The 24,810-nt window shown below is 37.4% G+C and overlaps 1 protein-coding gene across 1 annotated transcript; it reads right to left on the bottom strand.

Moving 5' to 3' along the window:
- Positions 1–23,135, bottom strand: LOC110045815 (phosphofurin acidic cluster sorting protein 2-like). Its single transcript, XM_020751439.2, has 25 exons — positions 22,818–23,135; positions 19,914–20,001; positions 18,094–18,183; positions 14,059–14,184; positions 13,207–13,298; positions 12,689–12,738; positions 12,161–12,243; positions 11,817–11,885; positions 11,623–11,685; positions 10,837–11,009; positions 9,800–9,851; positions 8,598–8,675; positions 8,327–8,512; positions 7,748–7,852; positions 7,324–7,430; positions 6,845–6,999; positions 6,406–6,513; positions 5,951–6,053; positions 5,154–5,196; positions 4,504–4,537; positions 3,784–3,922; positions 2,986–3,082; positions 2,767–2,875; positions 1,333–1,455; positions 1–1,174 (listed from the first exon to the last, which is right to left on the bottom strand). The coding sequence occupies exons 1-25, from the start codon at positions 22,937–22,939 to the stop codon at positions 1,056–1,058; spliced, it is 2,514 nt and encodes an 837-aa protein (XP_020607098.2). The 5' UTR covers positions 22,940–23,135; the 3' UTR covers positions 1–1,055.
- Between the last annotated feature and the right edge of the window lie 1,675 nt (positions 23,136–24,810).

The following is a 24,810-nucleotide window of genomic DNA, read 5'->3' on the forward strand; positions in this document are numbered from 1 at the left end:
TGGTGTTTCGTAAATCGAGGAACATAAATTTATTATTTTTTCACTATCCGCATCAGAAACCAACTTAAAAGTCAGTCTTGAAATAATAAAAAAATACAGGTCGAATGCAAAAGCAAAATTATGTAAACAAACGTCGTCAACAGCTTGAAAAGCAAGCACGAGAATTCGCCGAGTACAAAACTAACTTCATTACATGTTATCGAGCCAGATATTTGAATCATTCAAGAACTTGAAATATACATGATTAACACGTCTTTGGAAAGATATTTGATAATCAGTATTTTAACTTTAATACTTTTGAAAGGAAAGAGTTCATTCTTTTTTAACAATAAATTTTCTATAATAAATTATAAACCTCTTAAATCGCTTTGCACATCTCAAAATACAACTTAAAAAATAAATTCGCACTTTGACTTGTTTTCATTACTGTCGAAATAAAGCTGGATAAGTTTTCAATCTTTGTACATTCAAGTAAATAAAATTTTGAAATCGATGTAGCTTTACCCCATACTTAGTTCTGGGAAAAAAAATTATGCACCTTTATGCGCCCTTGGCGCTTCTCAATGGCTATATCTCCAAATATCATAATTTTCTATTAACAATTTACACGAATTTAAGCTACTTGTTGATATATTTCATAAAGAATAGACCAATTTCGATGTATTAAAATTCAGCCTAACACAATAGACCTCAGCACGAGGCTCTGGGGAATAAACCCCACAAACTCTGTAGTAATTCCCCAGAGCCTCGTGCTGAGGTCTATTGCTTTAGGCTGAATTTTAATATATCGAAATTAGTCTATTCTGTGACTCTAACAGAGTATTTATGTCACACCACGTGACAATAGGTCATTTCCATGTTACCTGTTTTAAAATGACATCTGATTAGAAACGTTCAACATGAAATGACCTTCATTCGCGCATGAAGAAATCTTGAAAATTTGGAACAGGGTCTAATGGGTAACTCAGAAATTGTCCACTTGGTAACCAAAATAATCTCAACTTATAAACAGTGCTCGCGGGCAGGAAAAACAAAAGGTAAACTGGAAAGGAGAGTTAACACGTGGTCTCTACTCGCCCAAAAAGGCCAATGGGAAAGTATTTGATATGAGTGGGCCACTGTGACGATAATGAGAAGAACTTGACTCCGCTCCATGTCACGCCATCAATAACAACTGAAAGTGACAAGAAAAGAAAACATGAGTACATGTAAAATCTACTCAACACTTGCTTGGGATAATCCCTTGTTACAAAACACTCTGAAGATTGTAGCTGATTAACTAGGGATTTATGATAAGTCACTGAGTGATGAGCACATGTACTATTCACTAACCATTAAGTGTACTGCTTTGCCCTTTAGTAGTACAAATCAGCTTTGACACCACCATGGCCTGGTTTCTAGACTCCGTGTCTTTCTCTTTGGATTTCTTCATGGACCGCATCATCGCCTCAAGTCCTGTGCAAACAATAAACATAGATCTATAAACCACGATTGACCGTCGAAGTTGGGTTTTGCATCATTCATTTTATCTGAGTAAGAGTGGAAGTCCTAGTTCGAAATACAGCGATGTTTTTCGTGACGTCACGAGCTCTGTCACGATCACCGTAGTTTGCAAAAAGCAAAGAATAAGACTGAGAATTATAAATGCCAGTGTTCTTTAATCAACGCTCCCTTCGTGCTACAACTTGGCCACATCACTAATTTTGAGGTGCTCTTTTCATTCGCATCGATTACTTTTCGATAAAGTAAAAATAAAAAGTCAAACGACTGTATCGTAGATTCAGTGACTACAACTTCCCGGCAGCTGTGAACAATGATAACAGATTTTCGACGGAAAGCGTTATTTAGACCTCTCGAGAGTAGTCTGTTTCTTTGCAAATGCCACGCGATCCCTTGAGTCATTTTGGCTGTCTGGCTGACGAATTACCGGAGCTTGAGCTTACTATAAAATGGCCGACTTCGAAAATTTATGGCCAGATTGAAACTCGGAAAATGTTACAGAAGTTCGTCGGAAAGACTTGTTCAAATGTCCTGAGAGTACTTTGAACGATTCCGAATACTGTTTGGGCTTCGATGTGAACGAATCATCTCGGTTTGGCCACACTAACAGAACACTCAGCATGATCTACTGTACCCTGCCAGGTGAAGCTATGATCTCAACTGACTAAATTCCAGGCAGTGAGAAATTGCTTCAGAATTTCAACGATAACCAACCTCAATCCGTTAAGACGTTTTTCATGCTTAAAGATGTCAAGGACTATTTTAGTTTAGGGTTTACAAATTTTTCGTCCAGGTTTAAGCAGGCCACGACACTTCTTCGTCAAAATCGCGATTTTTATAGTATGCTTAGTCCCTGTATCTCGCTGGAGGCTTAAGCTCTCCGGGAAATTCGCCGACTAGAAAAGCAAACTGATTTTTGGAATCGGTTAGCATTTTCAGAGAAGTATAAAATACTGTCAAAAGGTTTGAAAAAGACTTTTGGTGGAAAATCTGTGAAACTTTTAGACTGCGGGGGCATTGAAGTTATGTTAACTTTAAAGTGAGAAGATTAGTGCTGCTTCTTAGAACTGTTTTCAATTGATTCGAGCCAATTTGCTCTTAATTTCACCGCGCAGTTTTAACCTTCCTTATAAGCTTCTTGTAAAAAAATATTGAACCCTTGGACTGTAAGTCATTTAGAAACGGATCTCTCACAACCCTTGTGCAAGCAAGGTCAAATTAAGAGTTCAAAAAAGGAAATTCAAAGAAGAAATAAGGAGCCCACACCTCTTTTATTGCGTTCTTTGGTCACAGCCGTCACTGACAGCGCAGACGGTTCCTCTGGAGTTGGGAGTCTGGTGACTACCAGGGTCTTAAAAGTTGTTTTTAATGACGACTGAAAGTCAAGAAAAATGATTTAGATAAAGCTACTAACTATGAACATGTACGACGTATGAGGAGATATGAATCTTGAGCTTTTTTCATAATTGCCTGAAGACTCTGTACCTTATTGATATCTCTTTTGTTTCCACCTACAAGCCAGTAGTCGACTTGAAGATCCATCTGCTCGCTCGACCATAGGCTTCCTCCGCTATCATGGGGACTAGGAATAACAAGCTTTAACAATAAATACTTAGAATTCTTAGCGAGTGAGCAAATACAGGAATGAAATGCACAACAAGGTGGGAGAACCCTACTTAATCCTAAACCGGCTAACTTGAAGACAGAAGTTCCTATTACGTTTCCAAACCGAAATATCATTTCGTCATGAGAGAAACGTCACCTTAGTACGCAGCAACCCTTCTTCAAAACACAGGCCCAATCAACTCAAGGAAATATCACTGTATGAACCTAACCATAACCTAAATCTTATTTTTGGCCGTGATGAGCTCTCCTCTACCATCTCAATAGTTTTTTGCGGGTTTCTATGTACAGAATGCAATCAACACTGCAGAGGCAAAAAGGGGCAAGAACAGAGAGACTTCTCGATATACATATATAAGCAAGAACGTGACGGATTTTAAGTTTTATTAATGCGAATGAATACGTATATGGTTATCTTTATTACTGTACACATTTCTGAATTTCTCAAACTTTTAGCTAGATACACGACCCACAAGCAAATCTGTTGCTTTAAACCAAATCGGGCTGGTTTAAATAGAACATTGTTGTTGTTGTCAGCTGTATCTGTGATCACGGTGGGTACTTGAGGTCTGATTGCACTAATAAACCAGCAACAGAAATTTCCACCAGCAAATGAGCAGGAATTACGTCCTGCTTGTTTAAAGTAAAAACCTTGCGCACCTTGTCAAAGGAGAGCCTGAAGATGGGGGCGTTTGTGAAGTTCCTAGAGAAGGCGGGTGAGTTTCACTCCTAAGAACGGTCCCTGTGCTTTTAGACCCAACACTGGTTGGAGTGCCACTAGTTGCTACAGGTTCTTCGTCTGTTTGAACGCAAAGAAAAACGAAAAGTTTAATAAACGCTAAATAATTAAGTACATAAAATGAAGTAAAATGGTGTATCATACGTGACACATACTAATGAATCATTAAATAATAACAAAATAATAATAATAATGATAACAATGATAATATTGATAATAATAATCATGATCATAATGATAATAATAATAATGATAATACTGATAATAATAATGATAATAATAATAATGATAATGACTATGATAATGATAATAGTAATAATGATAATAATGATAATAATGATAATGATAATAATAATGATAATACCGATAATAATGATAATAATGATAATAATGATAATAATAATAATAGCGATAATGACTATGATAATGATAATAATAATAATGATAATAATAATGATAATAATGATAATAACAATGATAACGATAATAATAATGATAATGATAATAATAATAATAATAATAGATTTATATAGCGCTAAAATTATAAAATATTCTAAAGCGCTTTAGAATGTAAGATTAAGATTATAGTAAAAATATCAATGAGCTTAATAAAAAAAATGAAATGAACTGAGTTGCATCACCTTGGAATTGGTCTGTTGAGCCAATCCTGACATCCTGCAATGAATACAAACATGCAACATGATCAATTAGCAGTAAAACCCGCGTAACTTCGATTTCCGATTCATATGGCCCCAAGATCCTCCCAGACAACTGGCCAGAGTCTCAGAAGTCGTAAAACATTCTTATGAAACCAACAACAACAACAACAGCTTTATTTATCCCTTTTTTATAGATTAAATTACATAGTAGTATAGTAATTAAATTAAAATAAGGGTAACTGACAACCTGAAATAACCTGAAATAGTTAAGATGCAGCGGCGGAAGAGAGAGAACAGACAGATGGAGAGGAGAGGGAGGAAAATGGAATAGAAGCAAGCTTGATGAAAGAAGCTGAGAAAAAAACAAGCTCTGGACAAAGCCAGGTCAAGGTAACCTGGCCAGGAACTACGCAGGAATGAGGCACGCTCAAACAAATACTTTTAAAACTCGGGCCAAGAGCGTCAGAATCCAAAACCGTAAAAACCTTGTAAAGAGTAAACACACTTTAAAGATTACAGATAATCAGTGAAATATAATCGCAAACTTCAACATATGTTTAAGTAGAAAGAATAACACCCCGAATTTTGAACAGCCAATATTTTAAATATTGTAAAACTAAAATATTACTTACGCAAACAAATGGTAAGAAGACTTGTGAGGATCCTTCTTCAGATCTATAAACATAAAGACAATGCACTCACTACTATCAAGTGTACGTATCACCACCGGAAATGAATCAAGGAAGTCACGGAGCACAAAACTTTCGTTTGAAACTGCTGGTTTGAAACTGGACGGAAGCTGCTGCTTCAGTTAGAGACACATTAACTCCCTTGGGTCAGACGAAAGTCAGACTATATAAATAAAGTAGTAGCAGTAGCAGTAGCAATGGCAGTGGCAGCGGCAGCGGCAGCAGTAGTAGTAGTAGTAGTAGTAGTAGTAGTAGTAGTAATAGTAGCAGTAGCAGTAGCAGTAGCAGTAGTAGCAGTAGTAGTAGTACTATCATTATTACTATTCTTCTTATTATTATTATTGTTGTTGTTGTTGTTGTTGTTGTTGTTGTTGTTATTATTATTATTATTATTATTATTATTGTTAAAACCACAGACACCTTCTTTAAGAGCTACAGCCGGCCCGGCTTAAACTGCAGGACGTTTAAAGTTATTAGATCATATGGGGTCAGTTATACGATCTATCTTTGTGCGAGTCTTCATACAGTTGGGAGAATTTGACGATGCGCTAACGCCAAGGAGTTAGACAGTCTCGTCATTGGTCTCGTTAAGTCTTTCACAGTACTGTTTACTTTTATTTGCATCTATTTATTTCACCGCACAAAGCATGAAAAAATTGAGAGAAGAAATTAACAGTACAGTAGGGCCCATGTAAGTCAGTTTACCTAGTGTTGCATGGCTTATACAGGAATTCACTCACCCCTTTGGTTTAGTGTTGACAAGTGCCTCGGCTATTGGCAAATTGTGAATTATCGTAGCCGCTGACAAGAAAGTTTTGACTCGGCTGCTCACTTCCTCAAAATCTATGGAAAACAAAATATTGAGAGGTGTTCAGACGCTACCTGTACTTTCAGACCTGCTCAACTTTTTTTGACATAACTTGACAACTGAATGATAAACTAGTGCCTTGGTCTGGTCCCGGAGGACAGCCCTCCCATATAAAAAGGACCCCCCAGGGTTCTCGTCTGGTCTTAACGATCAGCTTCTACAGCATAAGGAAATGAGTTCAGTTCCCACCGAGATCTCAGGGCAAGACTGTTTCTTTTAAATGAAATGTACAGTACAGAATGACTGGTCACATGTTAAACATTTACTTTGATAACAGCAGACTGTTAATCTTGTTCTTTGACAGATAGAGAAGCCAAAGCTACATACCGACGGCAGTGTCGGAGTGTTCAAACGCTTCTTTCCAAACGTTGTCCATAAAGAGCGAGTTGTATCTTGGGTCTAAGGCTGCAATGTATTTGGCTAAGGGTTGGACATCTTGAAACAAAAAAAATAAGACAATTTACAGACAGGATTGAAGAACATGCCACCTTGTGTACCTGTTCAATAAGGACGGCTTATCATCAACATCATCATTATTACTGTTTAAACTCTCAGTTGATAAAACTAAACACAAAGATCAGCACATAGGGACTGAATGCAAAATTGCCCAGTCACTGCGTTAACAAATAATCTGTTTGTTAAGGATTTTTCGCTATGTCGTTACATAAAAGTGAAAAATCTTCTCTTGTTTGGAAGAGAATTGTGCGTTACTGACTGTCTTAGGAGTGACGCGATATGCCACTGAATATAGATAGTCTTAACTTACCAAGAGGTATGAGGAGAAAGCGAAGAAATGTCTGCCAGTCTGATGGCTTGGAAGAGAACTGTTCCACGTATGGTTGAAGAACAGCACTGATGTATGACTCTGTGCCAGCAATTGCCACAGCAAGCTGAGGAGGTGAAGCTGAGTGCGTATTACAACTATGGGAAAGGAAACAGAGAAACCAAGTGATACATTAAACCACAATTTGATTAGGATTTAAGACATTTAACAGTGTATGGCCCTCAGCCTGCGGCCGCGAACCGTACTCAAGACTTCGGGCACAGCATTTCCCAGTACCAGAGTGTTCCAATACGGACCTCCCGGCCGGCAAATAACATTTATTTACTGAAGACTGAAATATTGAACTTGTTAAATTGATAAGTGAATATAAACGTTACGCTCTTCGCTCACCCTATAATCTACGAACAATATACAAAAACGAGAGAACGGTTAGCACTTAGGAGTTCTTAATGAATACTTACAATTTCTGGTATTTATTTACAATGGCCAGAAAAACAGCATGCACATCTGAGCTGGATCTTGTACAAATCATCTTCACAGCTTTGTCACAAAGCTTCAGTGCTAAAAGCTACGGAAAAGAGAAACGCATGTAAACTTTTCAACACAGTAAGATACAATAATACACAATTTTTAGTTCATTTCACGGTTCAGCTGCATCTTTATGCGAACGTGTAAAGTGCCGCCTCAGAAGTGGAGTCTCACGCTTACGTCGACTCCATAGGTTTGCGTCGACTCATAGGTTTTTAGGACAAAAATTAAACTACGCTTTTGGGATGATGCAGGTGCGGGAAGGGGAGAAGAAACAAGCTCTAATTAAAATCACGAATCAAATGGTGGTATTCATGTAGGAGTGTATCATTAACTTAGTTTTAGATGATACCTTACCTGGCCTTGCCACTCAGAAGTATTGATCAACAAGATACTCTCAGGAATTTCACTATCTCCTGTCAACACATTGCTAAGTTGTTCGTTTAAGGTAACTTCTGGCAGCTGAAACCAATTAAATCAAAATATTTTCACTTGCTAACAGACGAAAGACAACTAAATATTCAGATATAAGCACAACGCCTCAACAGAGCGGCCATTCTTATTGCGTGAAGGCAAAAAATGATATCAAGCTTCGCCGTTTGGTTTCTCTGCTCTGACGATAATTTCTGCCATTAAGACTAAAATTGCCAGCTAAAAAGGCCAGGAATGCACAATTAAATAAGCTTGCTTGTGGAAACAGACTACTTTGGGGAATTGACCAGAAACTGTGATACATTTTCTTATGAAAAATCTGAACGTTTTACGGTCCATTATGAGGTCTGCACCTAAAACGTAACCTCAAACCTCACACCTCTCCTTTACGATTCAAGTCAAGACTTTCCCTAAAATAGAACGCGATTTACATGTAGTCTCCCATTCTGAAATCTGAGCTACCAATACTACAATAAACAAAGGTATAGCATTGTTTTAACCTACCTGAAGGTCTATATCACTGTTTCTCCTTTTTGTTACAGTTTCCGACTCCGCCGCTTTTCTTCTTTCCTTAAATGACACACTGCGCCGCACAGAAGGCACTTCATCTAACCCTCCCCCTGACAAGGCGTCAGAAGTGTTTGTAGAGTCTGACAGGTTTTCTCCGTCAGAAGGTGGACTCAGAGCATCCTGGAAACCAAAAAAACCCCGGCGTTTAACAATCAATTCTTAACATCCTTTTAGAGACTATGGTCGACATTACATATGTGCTCACCATGTCGCGATCTGGTTGCATGTCTTCCTGTTCCACTTGAACAGATACTTGCGGGCTTCGAATGTCCTCCTCGTCAATCTATGAATTGTTTGAATATGAAAGCTTCAATTGAGATCTGTCAATAGGTGCCAGCTCAATGGAGAGAGAGGCTCATTGACTCACTCAAATTCCTCTTTAAGGAGTGACGTAAAGATTTAGTTTAATTCTTAGAGAAATTCTGGAAGACCAGCCACGGCTCCAAATTTCTTTTTCATGCCCCCCCTCCCCACCTCCCCCCAAATTGACCGTTAGGTTTCAGACAGACTATTATTTTTCATATTCTTGATATTGGACTGAAACTAGCTTGCAACTGAGGCTATTGCTGGAAGTCTGGTGTTCTAATTTGAACAAAAACTTAACTCTTGCATTACCTCTCTTCGCCTAGGAGTAAAATCAATTCTGGTGAATCGTTGCAAAACACACTAACCTCTTTTTAATGATATCCCCCCTCCCCTCGCTGCAAGGGCCTCCATTACAAGCTAGTTTCAGTCCATTGCCAAGAATAGGAATATGGCCTATTCTTCAGGATGATGTGGGTAAAAAATTAAAAGGCATATTTAATTGAAACAACAACTACAACACATAAAAATAATTTACTATGGGCGATAAGAAATATATCTGGTTATGAAGATGTCAGTGTACATAATACAGATTCGTCAACAAGATTTTAAAAAACTGGATTATTTGATAATGTAATTCAATCATGGTATAAGGGCAATAGACCTTGTTAGCTTAGGTGGTTTGTTTTCCCATTTCAGACCAAGCGATATTCTCTAGAGAATTTTTCTTTTATACATTTAAAAGTTATTCATTCATATACACATGAGTATTTGAAAATTTGAAAGCAAAAACTCCCAAGAGTATCATCACATGGTCTGAAATTGGGTAACAAACTGCCCAAGCTAGAGAGGTCCATTATACCATGCCCTAAAAGCATGATAAGCATATACATAATTTTGAGGGGCATTTTTATTTTAATTAGTTTTCTATGTTTTGAGGGTATTTTTAATGAAACAATTATTCTTCTTGTTGGATTTGAGATAGTTATGGTCAACTTGGCACTGTGCACTGTGTTGGCTTTCTATAAACTCATATCCAATGTGTGCTAGTGGAATAATTGTTGAATATTACTGAAATCTCTGGGCAGTCATTGTTTCACTCACCACAGTGTGACTTGGCACATTTTCAGTTGAGCTTCTGGGATCAAAGAAAGGTCTGAAAATAGATTATATTGATTAATGCAAATCAGATTTGCTTGTAAGTCATATTTGTTTGTCTATGAACAAGGCAACATGTTGACCAAGCCAAAACACTCAGCTGCAGTTAAGGTTAAGTCTGTATCAGGTTAAGTGGGCCATATCACTAGAGCTTATCCTGGATTTCAGCTTCACAACACAACAGACAGAAAACAATAATGAACTATTAAGTTTATTGTGCATATTTTGGCCAAGCACCAGAGTACAGCAAATAAGTAATCCAATACATCTTCTAAATTCCTCCAATAATCACCACCATGGTGTAATAAAGCTACATAAATAACGAGAGCTGGGCAACCACTAACAAGGCATTGTGGTTAGAACTGGGGCCAGAAAAAACCTACTGAAAAAAACCCATAGGGAAAAAATACAACAGGAAATCTGGGTCCAAGCTCCTACAGCCCATCCTACAAGGCCAAATACATTCAGAAAGAAACAAATTACAAATTGTAGTGAGTGGTGTCAGCCTACAGCCTACTGTAGAATGATTGCCCATGTGCAATCCCAAGCTTAAATACTCACACACCATTACCAACGATGCAACAACACTAAGGGAATCAGGCCCACAACCTTTTGCTCCCATGCAACAGAACTATTTAACTTCTGGCTATTTTGCAGCCACTCAATCACCAGAAATTCCATTTTCTGCAGCATCAAACAACTAGGTGTGTTTCTACTCCACACCCAGTGCGATGCTAAAACATTGCAGGGTTCCCCTTTAAGCACTACATTTGACGGTACCTATTATACACATGGGTGGAGAGAGGCAAGTTGTGAGGGTAGTGTCTTATCCCAAAACACAACACAATGTCCTCATTCAGCCAGGGCTCAAACCCAGGCCGCCTGATTCGGAGTCCAGTGCTCTAATCATTAGGTCACTGAGACTCTCACTTCATCAGCAGTACATTGCAGAATATCACTTGCTATAAAATGAGTGCAGTCACCTGAGAGAAGGTTTGGGTGTGGACACAATGCTGATGGTATCTTCAAGGAAGTCATTTTCAGCATCACTATCCAAGTCGTCCAGATCATCAGGGAAAAGGAAATCATCTGCTGCTTCATTCTCTGGAGGACTGATATCAATATCTCGATATGTTCCCATTTCATTTTCTAACTCCTGAGGAAAAAAATCACATCATTCATAGATCATCTGATTTCTTTGTAAGTCAAACAACAAGCTCAGCTATTACTGCTCTTACAACTTACGGGGCTCTCATTGGTGCAGGCTCTAGAGATACATGTAGATTCTAAAGAGGATGGGGGGATATTACGAACTCACAAAGTGACCAGCTCCCAGTTGGCTTGATAGCTCAGTTGGTAGAGCACTGCACTGGTATCACAGAGGGTCATGGGTTCAAACCCTGTTCAGGCCTGGATTTTTTTAGGGCTTAAATTTCACAACTGCAATGATCAATCATGTCTTCATATTTGTATTTTGTTAATATTATGTCAGTCAATTTTTGCTACTAGCATCACAGACAAATTCTAGAAAAGAGCCCCCTGAGAAAAATGAGTACGAAAGAGCTAGGACACATCAGAGGAAAAGCTTGGATAGGAAAACCTGGTACAGAAAAATATGAAAAGAACTTATTTGCAAGGACTCAACAGGTGACCAAGAGTTTATAAGTGAATCAATTAATATTCAACGAAGTTTTTGCTGTCTGTTAAATTTACTTATGAAGTTTTTGTTGAGTTTATATTTACTTATGAATGTCTATGTTTATACTCACCTCTTCTGGTACTTTGAACTTCTTTAGGAGTGCTATAAACTTTTGTTTAAAATTCTTTTGGTGCTAAATGAGAAAAAGAATAAACATCTCCACAAAATATTCACTAAAATCTAATGTTAAAAGATATAGTGTCAAGACCAGCATTGTTTAACACTAGACATTAACAATAACATGACTTGTTTACAAGTAGAAACCTTTGCAGGAATTGTTATTTTTCCATGTCTTATTTTCCCCCCTTGTCTCTGTTCTACATCAAGAATATCCTACAAAAGATACAGAAGAAACGAATGTTAATATTCCAGTAGTTTTTGTCACAGTACTGTGCAAGAACTGGCCTGTAGTATTAAAATGCGTCTGTCTTGATGCATACCAGGAGATCCCAAAGAGATGCATAGCACCACTAACCAGGAGGTCCAGACCCTGAGCAACAGCATGTAATGAAATGCAATTTAATCACCATGTGCAGTTGCTGACTTCCAAAGTGATTACTATTTAATGTTAGAAGATTTCCGCAATTATTGAACTAAATGGTACTTACCGCATCTCCACCACTATCACTTCCTTCCTGGTCAGACAGAGAAAAGTCATCATCATCATCACTGGAATTGTCATCACCATCGCCTGACGAAAAAGAGAGCAGTTATTAACTATTTGAAACTCAGAAATAAGATCAAGAGGAGGAAGGGGGGGGAGGGGGGGGGGGAGGAGAGGAGCAAGACAAACTGGTACCAACTTCATTTTCATCTAAAGTTATTGGCTGATCAATGGTTTATACTCTGGTTTATCATCTTCAAAAAATACAAAATATGCTGTGACAACCCATCACGCTGTGACAATCACCAAAGACAACTTTGAAAATTGGACCATCTATCCAGAAATCAAACTGCTGCACATGGGTGGAAGTATGCAACTGAGTCCCTTTAAGGAAAAACATTTCAACATAATTTTACAGCCCGGTATTGTGTATACTGTGCCTAAAGTACAACAATAAACACTTTCTATACCAGAGATACCCTAGAGAACTCTAATTTTAAGGGACATGCTTAGGTAAGATCACTCAAAATACCCCTAGCTGATGATCCAGTAAGCCTGTCTCCATCTGTTTCAACTGGCTGGCTATAAAAAAAAGAATATGCAAGTGTCAAAATATCAAATCTGTCACTAACATAATTTGTTTGGAATACTTTTAACACTCAAAAGGGGCAATTATTTGATGGGAAGAACAAAGTGAATAAAAAGAAAAATTATGAAATTGAAGAAGTACAATATTGTTGTTCATAGATTCAGGGCAAAAAGCTTTAAAATTTTTCATTTCACTCTTTCACCGGATGGGGAATTTCCAGCTTTGGGTCATCATTGTTCACATGTTTGCCTGAAAGTGTTTCTTCTAAAAACTTTTGTTTTCTCTGCAACCAAAAACTATCATGAACTGACTTATATGAATTTTCTTAAATAAATATTGAAGTCTTATGTAAATATTCACGCTACATGTAAGTCACTGGAACATGACAGGCACTGTATTTACGTTATTATAACTGATAACACACTAAGCAAAAGAAAATGTTGCATTGTAGTTTACTGAACCTGGTAAGGGAGTTAACAGTAACTTGGGCAACTGGAACAGGACTTCCCTTCATGTACAATTTAAGCTGGTTGTCTATGGAGTGCTGAAGAACCTGGGTTGAAATCATTGGAAAAATATCAATGCTGTCAAGTCATTAATAATAAAATTAATAAACAGAAGTCTTGCAAAGCCATGCATAAACATGTGTTTAGTTAGTGGAATCATGAACAAAAATTTCAACAAAAATTAAATTAAACAAAGAAAACAACTATCACAGGGTAGACAGATGCATGCACTCTATACGTCTAATTACATGTACAACCAAAAAATCTTTTCTCTCTCAGTGACCAAGAGAGATTTGTAAGCAAATGCTGGAAATAACAGTCACATATCAAACATTTTCCAGCCAAATTTGTGAAATTTTGCAATCAATTTTACTTTATGATCAGACATTGTGTCCAAGCACCAAAACGACTTAACTTTCCTTAGTTTTGTTTCATTAAGATCATGTTGTTAGACCATGTTTGCTCTGAAACATATTTAAAATCACAAATCAAACAAATCTGCAGTTTATTTTGCTCAAACGCACTTGCATAAAATGTGAAATGAATGCCTGCTTAAATATCACCTCATAATGCATTGCTAAGTATTCTTATTACTTTAAGTAGACCAATGGATTGAGTCATGAGATTTTTATGTGTTTAGCCAAACAAATTTATTGTATGTCTAACTGATGTAGAGATTTAAAGGACACATGTCCTGGTACTCAATGAAAATTATCTAGAACTAGTAAACAGTGTAGTCATAGAGAATATTCACACTGTCACTATGCACTTGACTGTCACTTTATGACAGTAATGTTTTCATCTCACCTGACCCATGTTCACAAGTCCTACTGCCAGTGTTTTAAAACCAAGAATGGTGCGATTCTTGTACTTCTTGCGCCTTTGAAGCATAATTTGAAGATTGTTTCCTGCTCTCTTCAAAAAGTGTGGGTACTGAACAAAAACAAAATTATTATCACTGAAGAAACATGAAAATGCATGTATACTTGTTACAACATGAAAGAAATTAAGGCAATAAAATTAATACTGCTAGTCCTGTAGAACATTATGTGGAATGTTGATGCCATGTACACTGAATATGTTTGGCAAGTTCTAAAAAACAAAATTAATATCTAATGGCTCCATAGTTAACAAGTATATCTGAGTCATCAGTAAGTTTGGAAGTCCATGGATGTTCAGATCCAAGATGAAGTAATGTGAAGTGTGGAAACCTCACCCACATAATGTAATGCAGCTGTATCCATACATGTACATGGATATTGAATTCAAAAGGTTTCATTAAATGAAGAAGCTAGTCATAAAAGGGGATAAGTGACGACTTTGGTTGCGTTTCTTTTTTTTTGCTCCAAATTAGCTGAATTTTTGCATGTGGTCTTCAATGTAATAGAAAAACGTGGTTCTGCATTTTTGTCGCTGGTTTTTGCTTTGTTTTCGAGTTAAAACGTATGCAAAAAACTTGGCTTTTCCTAGCCATGTCTTTAGCAGTTTATTTGTTGAACAGCAAACAGGCAGACTGTTTATAGTGTATGAAGTCAAAATCAAATCCCACAGCATATAGAGCAGAAATCTGGGAACAGATTGTTTACATTGGTTATTGTGACGTGAACACAACACATGAATCGATCGAGCGTCAAACGAAATGCCATCGAACAAAAAAGAGATGTGCCGGATTAGAGTTCTGTCAACTAATATCTTAGGCATTGTTTTAAAGTACCTTGTATGCCTGCCTGGTGGTTGAGAGGCATCATAAAGCCTCGATAAACCCGTAAGTCATCAGCAAGTTTTAAAGAATCAAAATGTGTTCTGAAACTTCGAAGGCAGCTGATATACCGTAACCGTGTTATCAGCGTTCAAAGTCAGATCGAGCCAGGTAGCAAAGTCCAAGAGCAGTTCTTGCCCAAGAAAAATACCCTCTGGTGAGTTGTGGCCCATTTGCCAGGCGTTGCTAGCGTCAAAGTTTGGAAAGCGAGAACTGGTTTTAGACTTATAAAATTTGTCTTGTATCCACCGCCATGTTTTCCCGCGAACGAGGTGTAAAGACCCTTCCCAGCATGCATTGCGATTATGTTCTGTGAATGTTTCTCGAACTGGTAACTAGATTTAAACATAATAATGGCCAACGAGTAGCGATCGATTGTAACAGATCTGTGATCCAGTTTGCGTTGATTTTATTTCAAATCGGCATGATTTGTAGTGTTTTGAGCTTCTGGGATCAGGGGACATGCAGATGTATGGAGACCCGTACGTTGCGTAGAAGGGTTAATCTGTTAATCTGTCAGCCCTATTTATAGAGCGTTTTCATGTGGAGTCATCAAATTCTTAAATCCAAAACTAAACAGCCACCAAAGTTGTTATCCTCATCAGGCGTAAGAGGTACCAGAACATTTTGAACTTGGAAGTTATGGCGGTGCGTGACATAAAGCTACAATCGCGTTTGTCGAAAACTATGTATTTATCTCGTGATTTTTTAGCCATTTAAGACGTAGCTGTATTTGGAAAAGTGCTCATTGAAATGTTTATTTGTTTTATTTTATTTTTATTTACACCTTTTTTGACTTGAAATCAACATCATTGAGCTTATACGTTGCGTGAAATTACCATTTTGCTGTTTTCTAAGTGAAATTAACATCCTTGCCGTCAAGCGTTAATGTGAAATCAACATTTTAACCTATTTAGACCTGAAATCAACATCATTGAGCTTATGCACTGCGTGAAATTGACATTTTGCTGGTTTCTAAGTGAAATCAACATCCTTGCTGTCATGCATTAACGTGAAATCAACATTTAAACCTTTTTTGACCTAAAATCAACATTTTTGAGCTTATATGTTGCGTGAAATTGACATTTTGCTGCTTTCTACGTGAAATCAAAGTCCTTGTGGTTGCGGCGGGCCGATCCTTTGTTATGATAAACCGAGGCGAGACTTCGACTTATAACAAAGGCTTGGCTTGGCTATTATAACAAAAGATCGGCTCTGTTTATCATAACAAAGGCCCGGCTTCATTTATTTGAAGGCCTTGGTGGGAAAAGGGCATCAGGTATTTTAATCAAAAGTGAACTTTGTCGAAAACGCTCCAAATTTCGCATGCAGTTTTGTTTAGGTATGTTTAGCAAGATTGTTGATTTAAGATAAATATGTCATCGAAGAAACGTAAAAGTTTGTACCCATTTGCAAGTACGAAGGTTTCAAAAACACTCGATCAGAATTGGGCTGATGCATTGGCTGCTAGCAACAAAGGTTCCTGCTTTGAGCAGGAGAAGTTGGTTGCACTGAACAAGGAAGACACTTGAAATTTTCTAAGCATTACTTCCTTAGTGCTTTCTCCATTCAAAGTGGTATAAACAGTAACATCTCAACCCAATGAGTATCTTGTGGGTTTCCTTCACGTTGTTTACAAGTGGGCTCTTTCATTGTCTACATCTAAGCTAAAGTGTCATAAAAATCGAAAGGAAGAAACAGGAGCAAAAATTATTTTGTTACTAACCTGGGTGCACAAGTGGTTGAATTCAGATCTTGCAAAGGATATTTCTCACTGGAGGCAATATTTGAGACTCCTTTGTAATTAATAGGAGCTCTATTGTTAATGTAAAATGAGCGTTCCCTTGGTCAATCAACACATCATTATTTTCACATATTTTGTGTAATTATATCATTACACCAGAAGAATGCCCCAAATTATATTTTTCTTCATATCTCGAAACGAAAATTTCAGTGAGTGAGGTGCACATTTTGAGTTTGTTTCTGGTGAGTTTTTCATGTTTTTCACTGAAATTTGGAGAGAATGCTGCCCAATAATCAGGCAAAAAAACAGACTTGGAGAATTCTTCTTAGTAGTGAAGAGAATGCATGTTTTATCAAAACTCAAAGTTTAACTAGATTGTATTTAAAAAAAAACCAGACAAGTAATCAAAATTTCCGGACACGGTTTTTTAGAGAAAGGTGTCAAGAAGACAGAGGGATGTTGATCGCATCCTATTGCTCAAATCAGACCAGAAACAAACTTGATTAGTAAACTTTAGTACTTTGGGAAATAGGGTGCTATAATCGGAAAATCTTAAATTTTTTTATTTTAGTAAATATACCTTCGAAATCTACAATTCTTAAGCTTTCAGAAAATGTACATGTATACTTTACTGGGGTTTGCGTGAAACATCCCACCGTAAAGTGACTGATACCTTACCTGTATGGAACACTCAATAGACCAGGTTTTAGATGCTGCCAATCTCATGCCTGCTCCCTCTGCAAGTTTTCCCTCCCTCCTACCCTCTACATTTATCAAATCCAAGATGGCGGCCTACTATGAAAATGTGCACTCACACACCAAATACACCTGTACTGTAGGCTAACATAAGACATAAGTTTTGACTCTTTTAATACTGGTACAAGATATGTTTGTTTTTGGCCAGATGTTTGATTTCACTTACTCGTTTGTTTTGGTCTCTGGGACATGAGCAGCATTTTAATAAACTAATTGAACCCTTTTGGTACACTTTGGTGGCATATCAGGCAAGTTTGGTTGAGCCATGGTTCATATTTTTGCTCAACTACCTCTCACCAAAATACTCATGGCTAAACAAAAGCAAGCCTGATATGTTGCAGAAACCAAAAAAAGTAAAATTAGGTATTTAGTGTAGCCACATCGGCAAAGTGACCATGATATCATAGCCTTGTCAGGTCAGTGACTTGATATCACAGCATCAGGATATCAGGACAGTAGACAAGGCTTCTTATTGGCTAATTGCAAATTTGCCTGCAGTAAGAGCTTATTATTTATCTCTCTTGTGTGATTTTCATGATAATTATGATCACAGGAAAAATCATTAAATCACTAAGATACCAACCTGAAGAGAAAAAGACAAATCTAATTCAGTGTCAATCAGTCCAGTGGATGGAAGAACTATTTCATTAGATCTGAGTATCCGACGGGAACTCTGTAATAAAACAGAATTTATTGCTAGGTATCAATAATCTATATTTGCCATTGATTAATACTGATTGTCAGTAATTATTATTGACTATCATTGATTATTATTGATTGCTGTCACATGGCGTTGAAGTGCCTTATTTCAACATGCCATGTGACAGGGTGTGAAAAAAAAACAAATTATGCTGAAATTTGCGGAGAGGAGGGGGGGAGAGGGGGTGGGGTTGGAAATGCAGAAAAATCCATCTATTATGCAGAAAACACAGGGGATTATGTGGAAATTTCAACAGTTAACAAAATTTCAGATAATAAAGCCTTTCCAATGCACCCACCAACAGTGAAACAAAAAGCACTTCAAACTCTTACCTACAGTTTTTAAAGCTCTTTAATAGAATAAATTTATTAAATATCATGCCTGCCAATTTTGATGTATGCTTGATCTGTTTCAAGTATTTGTTGACAGGTAATTCTTCATTTGACACTGGTTTTCTGTAGAACTTTGTTTGAAAACTTGTTCTTGGAACATTCATAACTTAGTAACCAGGCATTACATTGGATGATGAAAAAAACTAGTTTCCAGGCTCTTTGCCTAAAGTAGGTTGGAATGCCTGGAGGTTAAAAATTTGTCACTAATGAATCAAACAGTGTGTTTTTGTCGCTGTTTTAGGAGAAAAACCACTTCAAAACAATCAATCTCTTTGGAATTTTCACTTGTGGGGATGGTAAGCAGCTGCTTTATCACTAATAAGAAACACTTTTTTCTGTTTAAGGCAAAGAAAAGCTGATTATGCAGAGGATGCGGATCTTAGAAAATTATGCGGATTCGCCCCAGCACATCCTGTCAGATGTCCTGTTTTAACAGTTTTTGGCATGATAGACATTACTCTCCTAGAAAGTTGTATGATTCTGATACTTTTTGCCCCTGAAATGAAGGTTCAATATTTGGAGTGGAGCCATACCCAACCAAGTTGACGGAACACCTTATAATAGGGAGAACACACCAAGAAGGCATCCACTTAAAATAGAAAAAAGAAAATGTAAGACTTTGATGGGCCAAGCAGTTGCCTGGCAGAACAATCACATTGAAGAGGTGTTTTGTGAGCCTTTACGTATAAAATGGGAAACACTGACCAAAAATGCATATACCAAGTTGAACTCTTACACATCAAGGACAAAAGATTCAAAGAGGCTATATTAAGTCACTGAATTTGGAAAATGAGGAATAGGCCGCTTGGCTGAGAGTGTTAGGGTGGTGGTCTCGTAATCCAGAGGTCTCAGATTCAAGCCCCTCCCTTTCTATTGGTTGTATTTATTTGTGGTGCTCCTGAGTTTAACTCCTGGGGTACACTTTGTAAATATCCGCAACTGGTCTGCCTCCTGCCAGCTGGGATTGTTATCTATATTGTTATGCTTATAAGTTATGCTTATTTGTATAGTGTATAATTTGTATCAGAATTTGTTGATATTGGCCCTGATACTCCCATTAGGGAGCGGCCAATGAGGATATATTTTCATTTAATTACGAAAGAGTATTGAGGCCCACAAAACTCACTTTTAGTTCTTCCTTGTCCAGAGTGGCAATAACATTATTGTTTGGTGCACTAAATCAGTGATTCTTTAACATTAGGGCCAAAAGATCAGTTGAAAAACAATCCACTCTCTGATTTCAGGGCAATATTTCACCATAAATATTGTGTGTTCAGCTATAAGAAATATGTCAGTGATGTCTTTATTTACCTGCATAGAGACTGAAATAATAACTTCTGTTAAGCCTGGCTCCAGCGGCTTTAGTAGTTCCAATCGTGTCAGTGTCATAGTACAGAGCCTAAAGTAGAAGCACAATCAAGTCAATACATAGCTCTTGACTTTTGCAGGGGTAAACCACATAAAAAGTGTAGTTATTCCATGTAAAAAGATCATACTGTCAAGTTCCTATGATAACCCTTCATCTCAAGTTTGTTCATAAGGCTTTTTGGTGGGAAAAACTAACTATTGGACAAACTAACAAATAATTATACATTATATCTGGGTTTATGCTTGTGAGAAGTGATGTCACTCAAAAAAATTCTCAGCAACAAGCCAGGGCATTGCATACTACCTTGTCATTGTCACTTTGTACCTATGCTCCTCTTGAAACTGTCAAAGGTCAGGCAAGAATTTTTTTTGTTCAAGATTTCTGGTCCTGAGGGTGTGCATGTTTTAACAGAAAGTTAAGCTGCGAGAAGGATCATAATCTTTATCATATGGCTTGTGTTTGTAGTCGATATCATGGGTGCTCTAATTGGCTACTTTTAGGGTGTTATTCTCCTGTAATGCCCAAAGGTCGATTACAGGCCTACAAAACCAAAGCAAAAAGTTGTATAAATAACAACTTATTAACCTCAAATGTTCCATCTTTACAGGGAAAATCTAAAACCTCGACCTTGCTGTAATGACAGAGCGATTGGTTTAAGATTTACTTGTAAAGGTCTCACCCTTAGTTTATAAGTAGTTAGTAAATTTATGGCTTGCATTTACTTCCAATCCTATATTACCTCTTGCAGGAACAAACACATTTCAAATATACTATGTAGTTCAAATACCAAGCCATTGTCTTAATGTAAAGTAAAGCCAGCCAAGCACACAGAGGTCAGAGAATAACAAAACATGTCAAAATAGTTCACAGGTCCATTAACAGACAATGCTCATGTCCATCATATCCTGTTTCCTCTGCACAGAATGTGGCTCTGTTATATTTTCTATAGTTAAAGAGGACACAGTGATTATTTAAATAATTTCATAAGCAAGTATTTGGTGACATCAAGGAATTAATGTTACTTGAGCTTTCCACAAGACAAAAAAGTTCTTAATATATGCATTGGTTTATTTTTAAATTAATATCCATATATCAAAGTAACCCTTGGCATGTAAAGCGCTAAATTATACATGAGGAAAACTGATAAAATAATGAAAGCCTTCTTATTGTAAAGCTCAATTTCCTTACACAATAATTATTATTGATGTCAACTGTACTGAACATCTGCTTGTTAATTTCAATATTTATAACAATAACATTTGTTGTGTTTTTAAATCACACAAACCATACAATCTAGCTATTTTAGGCAGTAGTCAGATCACATCATTATCATATAAAATCATGTTCCTTTTTTAAAACTGGAAATTTTGAAGGTTTGACATTTTCAACTTTAAAACGCAAAAGGACTTTATATTTAAAAGCTTGAACGTGAAAAGATTATTATAAATAATTTCAAGCAAGAAAGGTTTCAAATCACTGTATTTGAAAACAAACCCTAATAGTTTTTAGTGATATTAAAATAAGCTTTATAAAAAGCCAGATCTTTCGGTTTCCTTCAAAGACCCAAAATATAATTCAATCACCTATGGTGCTAAATCCCGAAAGAGGATTAAGGAAATCAAAAACTCCTTTCTTAAAACTCTGCCAGATGTCTAACCTCAACAAAACCATTATTAGCTGGAGACGTAATTTGCATACAAACAGATCCGCTCTCAGGTTTGTGTAATTTTTTCCAACAATTTGAGTACTTTAAAATCAACAAATCTTATGGATAGAACCAGAGCCCTGTGTCTAAAACGTAAATTAAAAAAAAAAAACTTAAACGCTTTTGTGCAATGGCTACATTTGATGATATTTACAGCAGCATGCAAAGCAAGAATTAATAAATCCTAATCGGCCATTTTCTCCACTTTGTCCAAAACAAATGTGAAATTTTATTATTTCAAAAAACTTTATCGTTTTCGTTTGAACCTTTCTTCGCTTGACTCGTATGTCAGAAAACGACCTCGCTTTAATAGTCACGCTCCAAGTTTTAAAAGCGTGCCATACCTTTGAATGTGTCAACAACATAAATTTGCATTTTTGCTCTTGAACCACATCTTACGTTTAGCGAAATTCTGAACCACAGCAGAAAGATTCTCTGTTTGCTCAAGGTCGAACACAAAGCGAAAAGCTATAACGCTTATCTGATTTTAATTTGAAGGCGATGAAGGCGAAAATTAACGCTTGATCTTTCTTATTCGCTTTGTCGTGATCTTTGTTCCTTGATGAACTTCGATCCAAATCAAATTTCGCATGAGCTGTTGCGTGGAAAGACATAGCAAAAATAATTTCATAACTGTGGATAACTCCAATGCAAATAAATTTGTTAATCAAAGGATTAAAGATAAGATGTGCAAGTTTCACGACCGCATAGTTTACTTTAAAAATGTCACTACCTCCTTTGAAAAACCTCCAAACGCAAAGTGAAAAAAATTGTCATATTGGAGACGTAAGATTGCAAACTTCCAGAATGCCTTCACAACGGCACGTGCTCCGATATAACTATGTGCACTATAAACGCGAATGTTTTCACTGACAAATAAAGATTAAAGATTGAAGCATACACTCATTTCTTTGACTCCACTCTGTGGTATTAAAAAAAACTTCGCATTTTAATTTGTGTGGAGACTTAGAAAAATCTAATGATTAGAGGATTACAGTGCATGCTATATGAGAAGCATTTCAACAGAATACTACAAACTAACCTTCGGGAAACAACCATGCATTACTGTCAACTGAACATGCTGTCTTAACAATATTTGCAAGTGCTTTGAAACCCACCAATACGTTTAAAACTCACTCACCGCGGTACACAATTGGGCGATGTTCTTTCTACTTCCCAAGTGGCAAATAATTTCATTGGAACTGGTCTTTGGGGTGTAGATGCTATCGAAACATCTCGACGAATTCCCCCGACGTCCGCCATCTTGAGCAGATCTCATATTGTTTTGGTAAACTACGCGTGCGCATTGGTCGGTAACTTCCGGTAAAGTTATTTTCATCACTGACAATCACTGACAATCACTGACAATCACTGACAATCACTGACAGTGCAATTTAAATTTTTACCAAATTGAAGTCAGCTGTCCTGTTATTGACAATGAATTGTCAAAGTAGTTTGCGGATCCACTTCCCCATCGCCTGGTGGATCCACAGCTTCTTTGACAATGTTATGACGAAATTCATGACGTCGATTTGTTGCAGTGCGACTACTCAAAGCGGCCCACTTAGACAAGAGTTAACCAATCAGAACGTTACTTGAGAACAAAGGATAGCGATCCTTTACTCAAAGTAAACCAATAACATTGAAGAATACGAACAATAGATCTTAACAAAAACTTAAAACGCAACAAAGTGGGAATTGTTGCGAACCGCTCAGGAAACTTTGCTTTTTTTCGATTGGTTAATTTCGATTCTAAATTTTGTACGTTTTTCAACGGTTTCGGTTTAGTTGCCGCAATATAAGGGTGCGTTCCTTTGGGGTTATCCGGATCCAGATCAGTGATCCAAGATCACTCGGATCATGGTGCATCAAAGGAACCGACGAATCCACTCTGGTCACGGATTCATCGGTTCCTTTGATGCGTCATGATCCGGGTTATCTTGGATCACTGATCCTGATCCAGATCATCCCAAAGGAACGCACCCTAAGTTTTCAAGCCAGGCTAAATTTCTCGAGCGGAGATTTATAATTATGCTAATTCGCTGTCAAGGACTGAATCTCGAAGAGTTTCCATAACGCAGAGGAGTCGATGGTGTTTCTGTTTTTACGCTAGCTAAAACAACGGTCCGCTCCAGTGCTGGTATGTTAACTGACATCAGATATCAAAATCCAGACTAGCAAAAGACACGGATCAAGAGATCGCACCATGGTGGTTTTAAAATACTATAAGTACATCATAATAAGGTATATTACAGCACGGAACCGTGTTTTTAAATAAAGATGATGATGACGATGATTATTCACCGCCTTGGAGGGGGGGTCCAGAGGATTTTCGGTTAAAGAGAGTGACATTTGGCTGATCCCTCTTTAAATGTCATTTCATTGAAGTGACCCCCCCTCATAACTATTGATAAATTCGTGATCCCCCCCCCACTTCTTCGTACGCACATTCACCTTTCGACGTGAATAGTTAGTGCTTTTAACGTTCATATGCAAATAATATATCCTGAATATATCTAATGTACTTATAGTATATTAAAGCCGCCATGGTGCGATCTCTTGATCCGTGTCTTTTGCTAGTCTGGATGCCGATATCTGATGTCGGTTAACATACCAGCACTGGGGCGGATACAGGATTTTAGAGAAGGGCATTCGAGATATGGATAGCGCTTCCTGTAGGGGGGTCCTCGGAAATGGGATTTCCGGCATTCTGAGGCGAGGTCAGTGTGCTATAATGTCTCAATTCAGGGGACTCGACCCCCACTGGATCCGCCCCAGCAGCAATCTAACCATTCCAAGTGCGTGGAAACTGCAAAGTTACTTGTTTGAGTGCCAAATAACGTTAAACGTCCACCTAGTCCGTATGGACATGTGACATTTAACAGTAATTCGGCTATTTGATGCCCCCCTCTTTTGACCTCTCAGTTATGACTGATCCCCCCTTCTGTTATCCTAAAAATGAAATGATCCCCGCCCCAAATCCTCCGGATCCCCTTACCCCCGGCAATTAAACAATGACCGGTCCCTAATTATTTTCCAGTCACACCTGCATAGCGCTTCCAGCGAATATTTTCTTGTAGGTTTTCTAGCGGAGAGAGCTCTTTCACAAATGATTTAATCGGCATAGTTAAATG

The sequence above is a fragment of the Orbicella faveolata genome, unplaced genomic scaffold, assembly GCF_042242905.1.
Source record: "Orbicella faveolata isolate gen_17 unplaced genomic scaffold, um_ofav_v1 contig_24, whole genome shotgun sequence".
NCBI classification, from domain to species: domain Eukaryota; kingdom Metazoa; phylum Cnidaria; class Anthozoa; order Scleractinia; family Merulinidae; genus Orbicella; species Orbicella faveolata.

What these genes read in the sequence shown, in the direction of transcription:
- LOC110045815 (XM_020751439.2), bottom strand. Translation starts at nt 22,939, where the DNA reads ATGGCGGACGTCGGGGGAATTCGTCGAGATGTTTCGATAGCATCTACA. An exon ending in GTGATAGTGGTGGAGATGCG is followed by an intron (nt 11,886 to 12,160) that starts GTAAGTACCATT and finishes TATCTTTTGTAG; the next exon opens with GATATTCTTGATGTAGAACA. An exon ending in ACAAAAGAGATATCAATAAG is followed by an intron (nt 2,876 to 2,985) that starts GTACAGAGTCTT and finishes CTTGACTTTCAG; the next exon opens with TCGTCATTAAAAACAACTTT.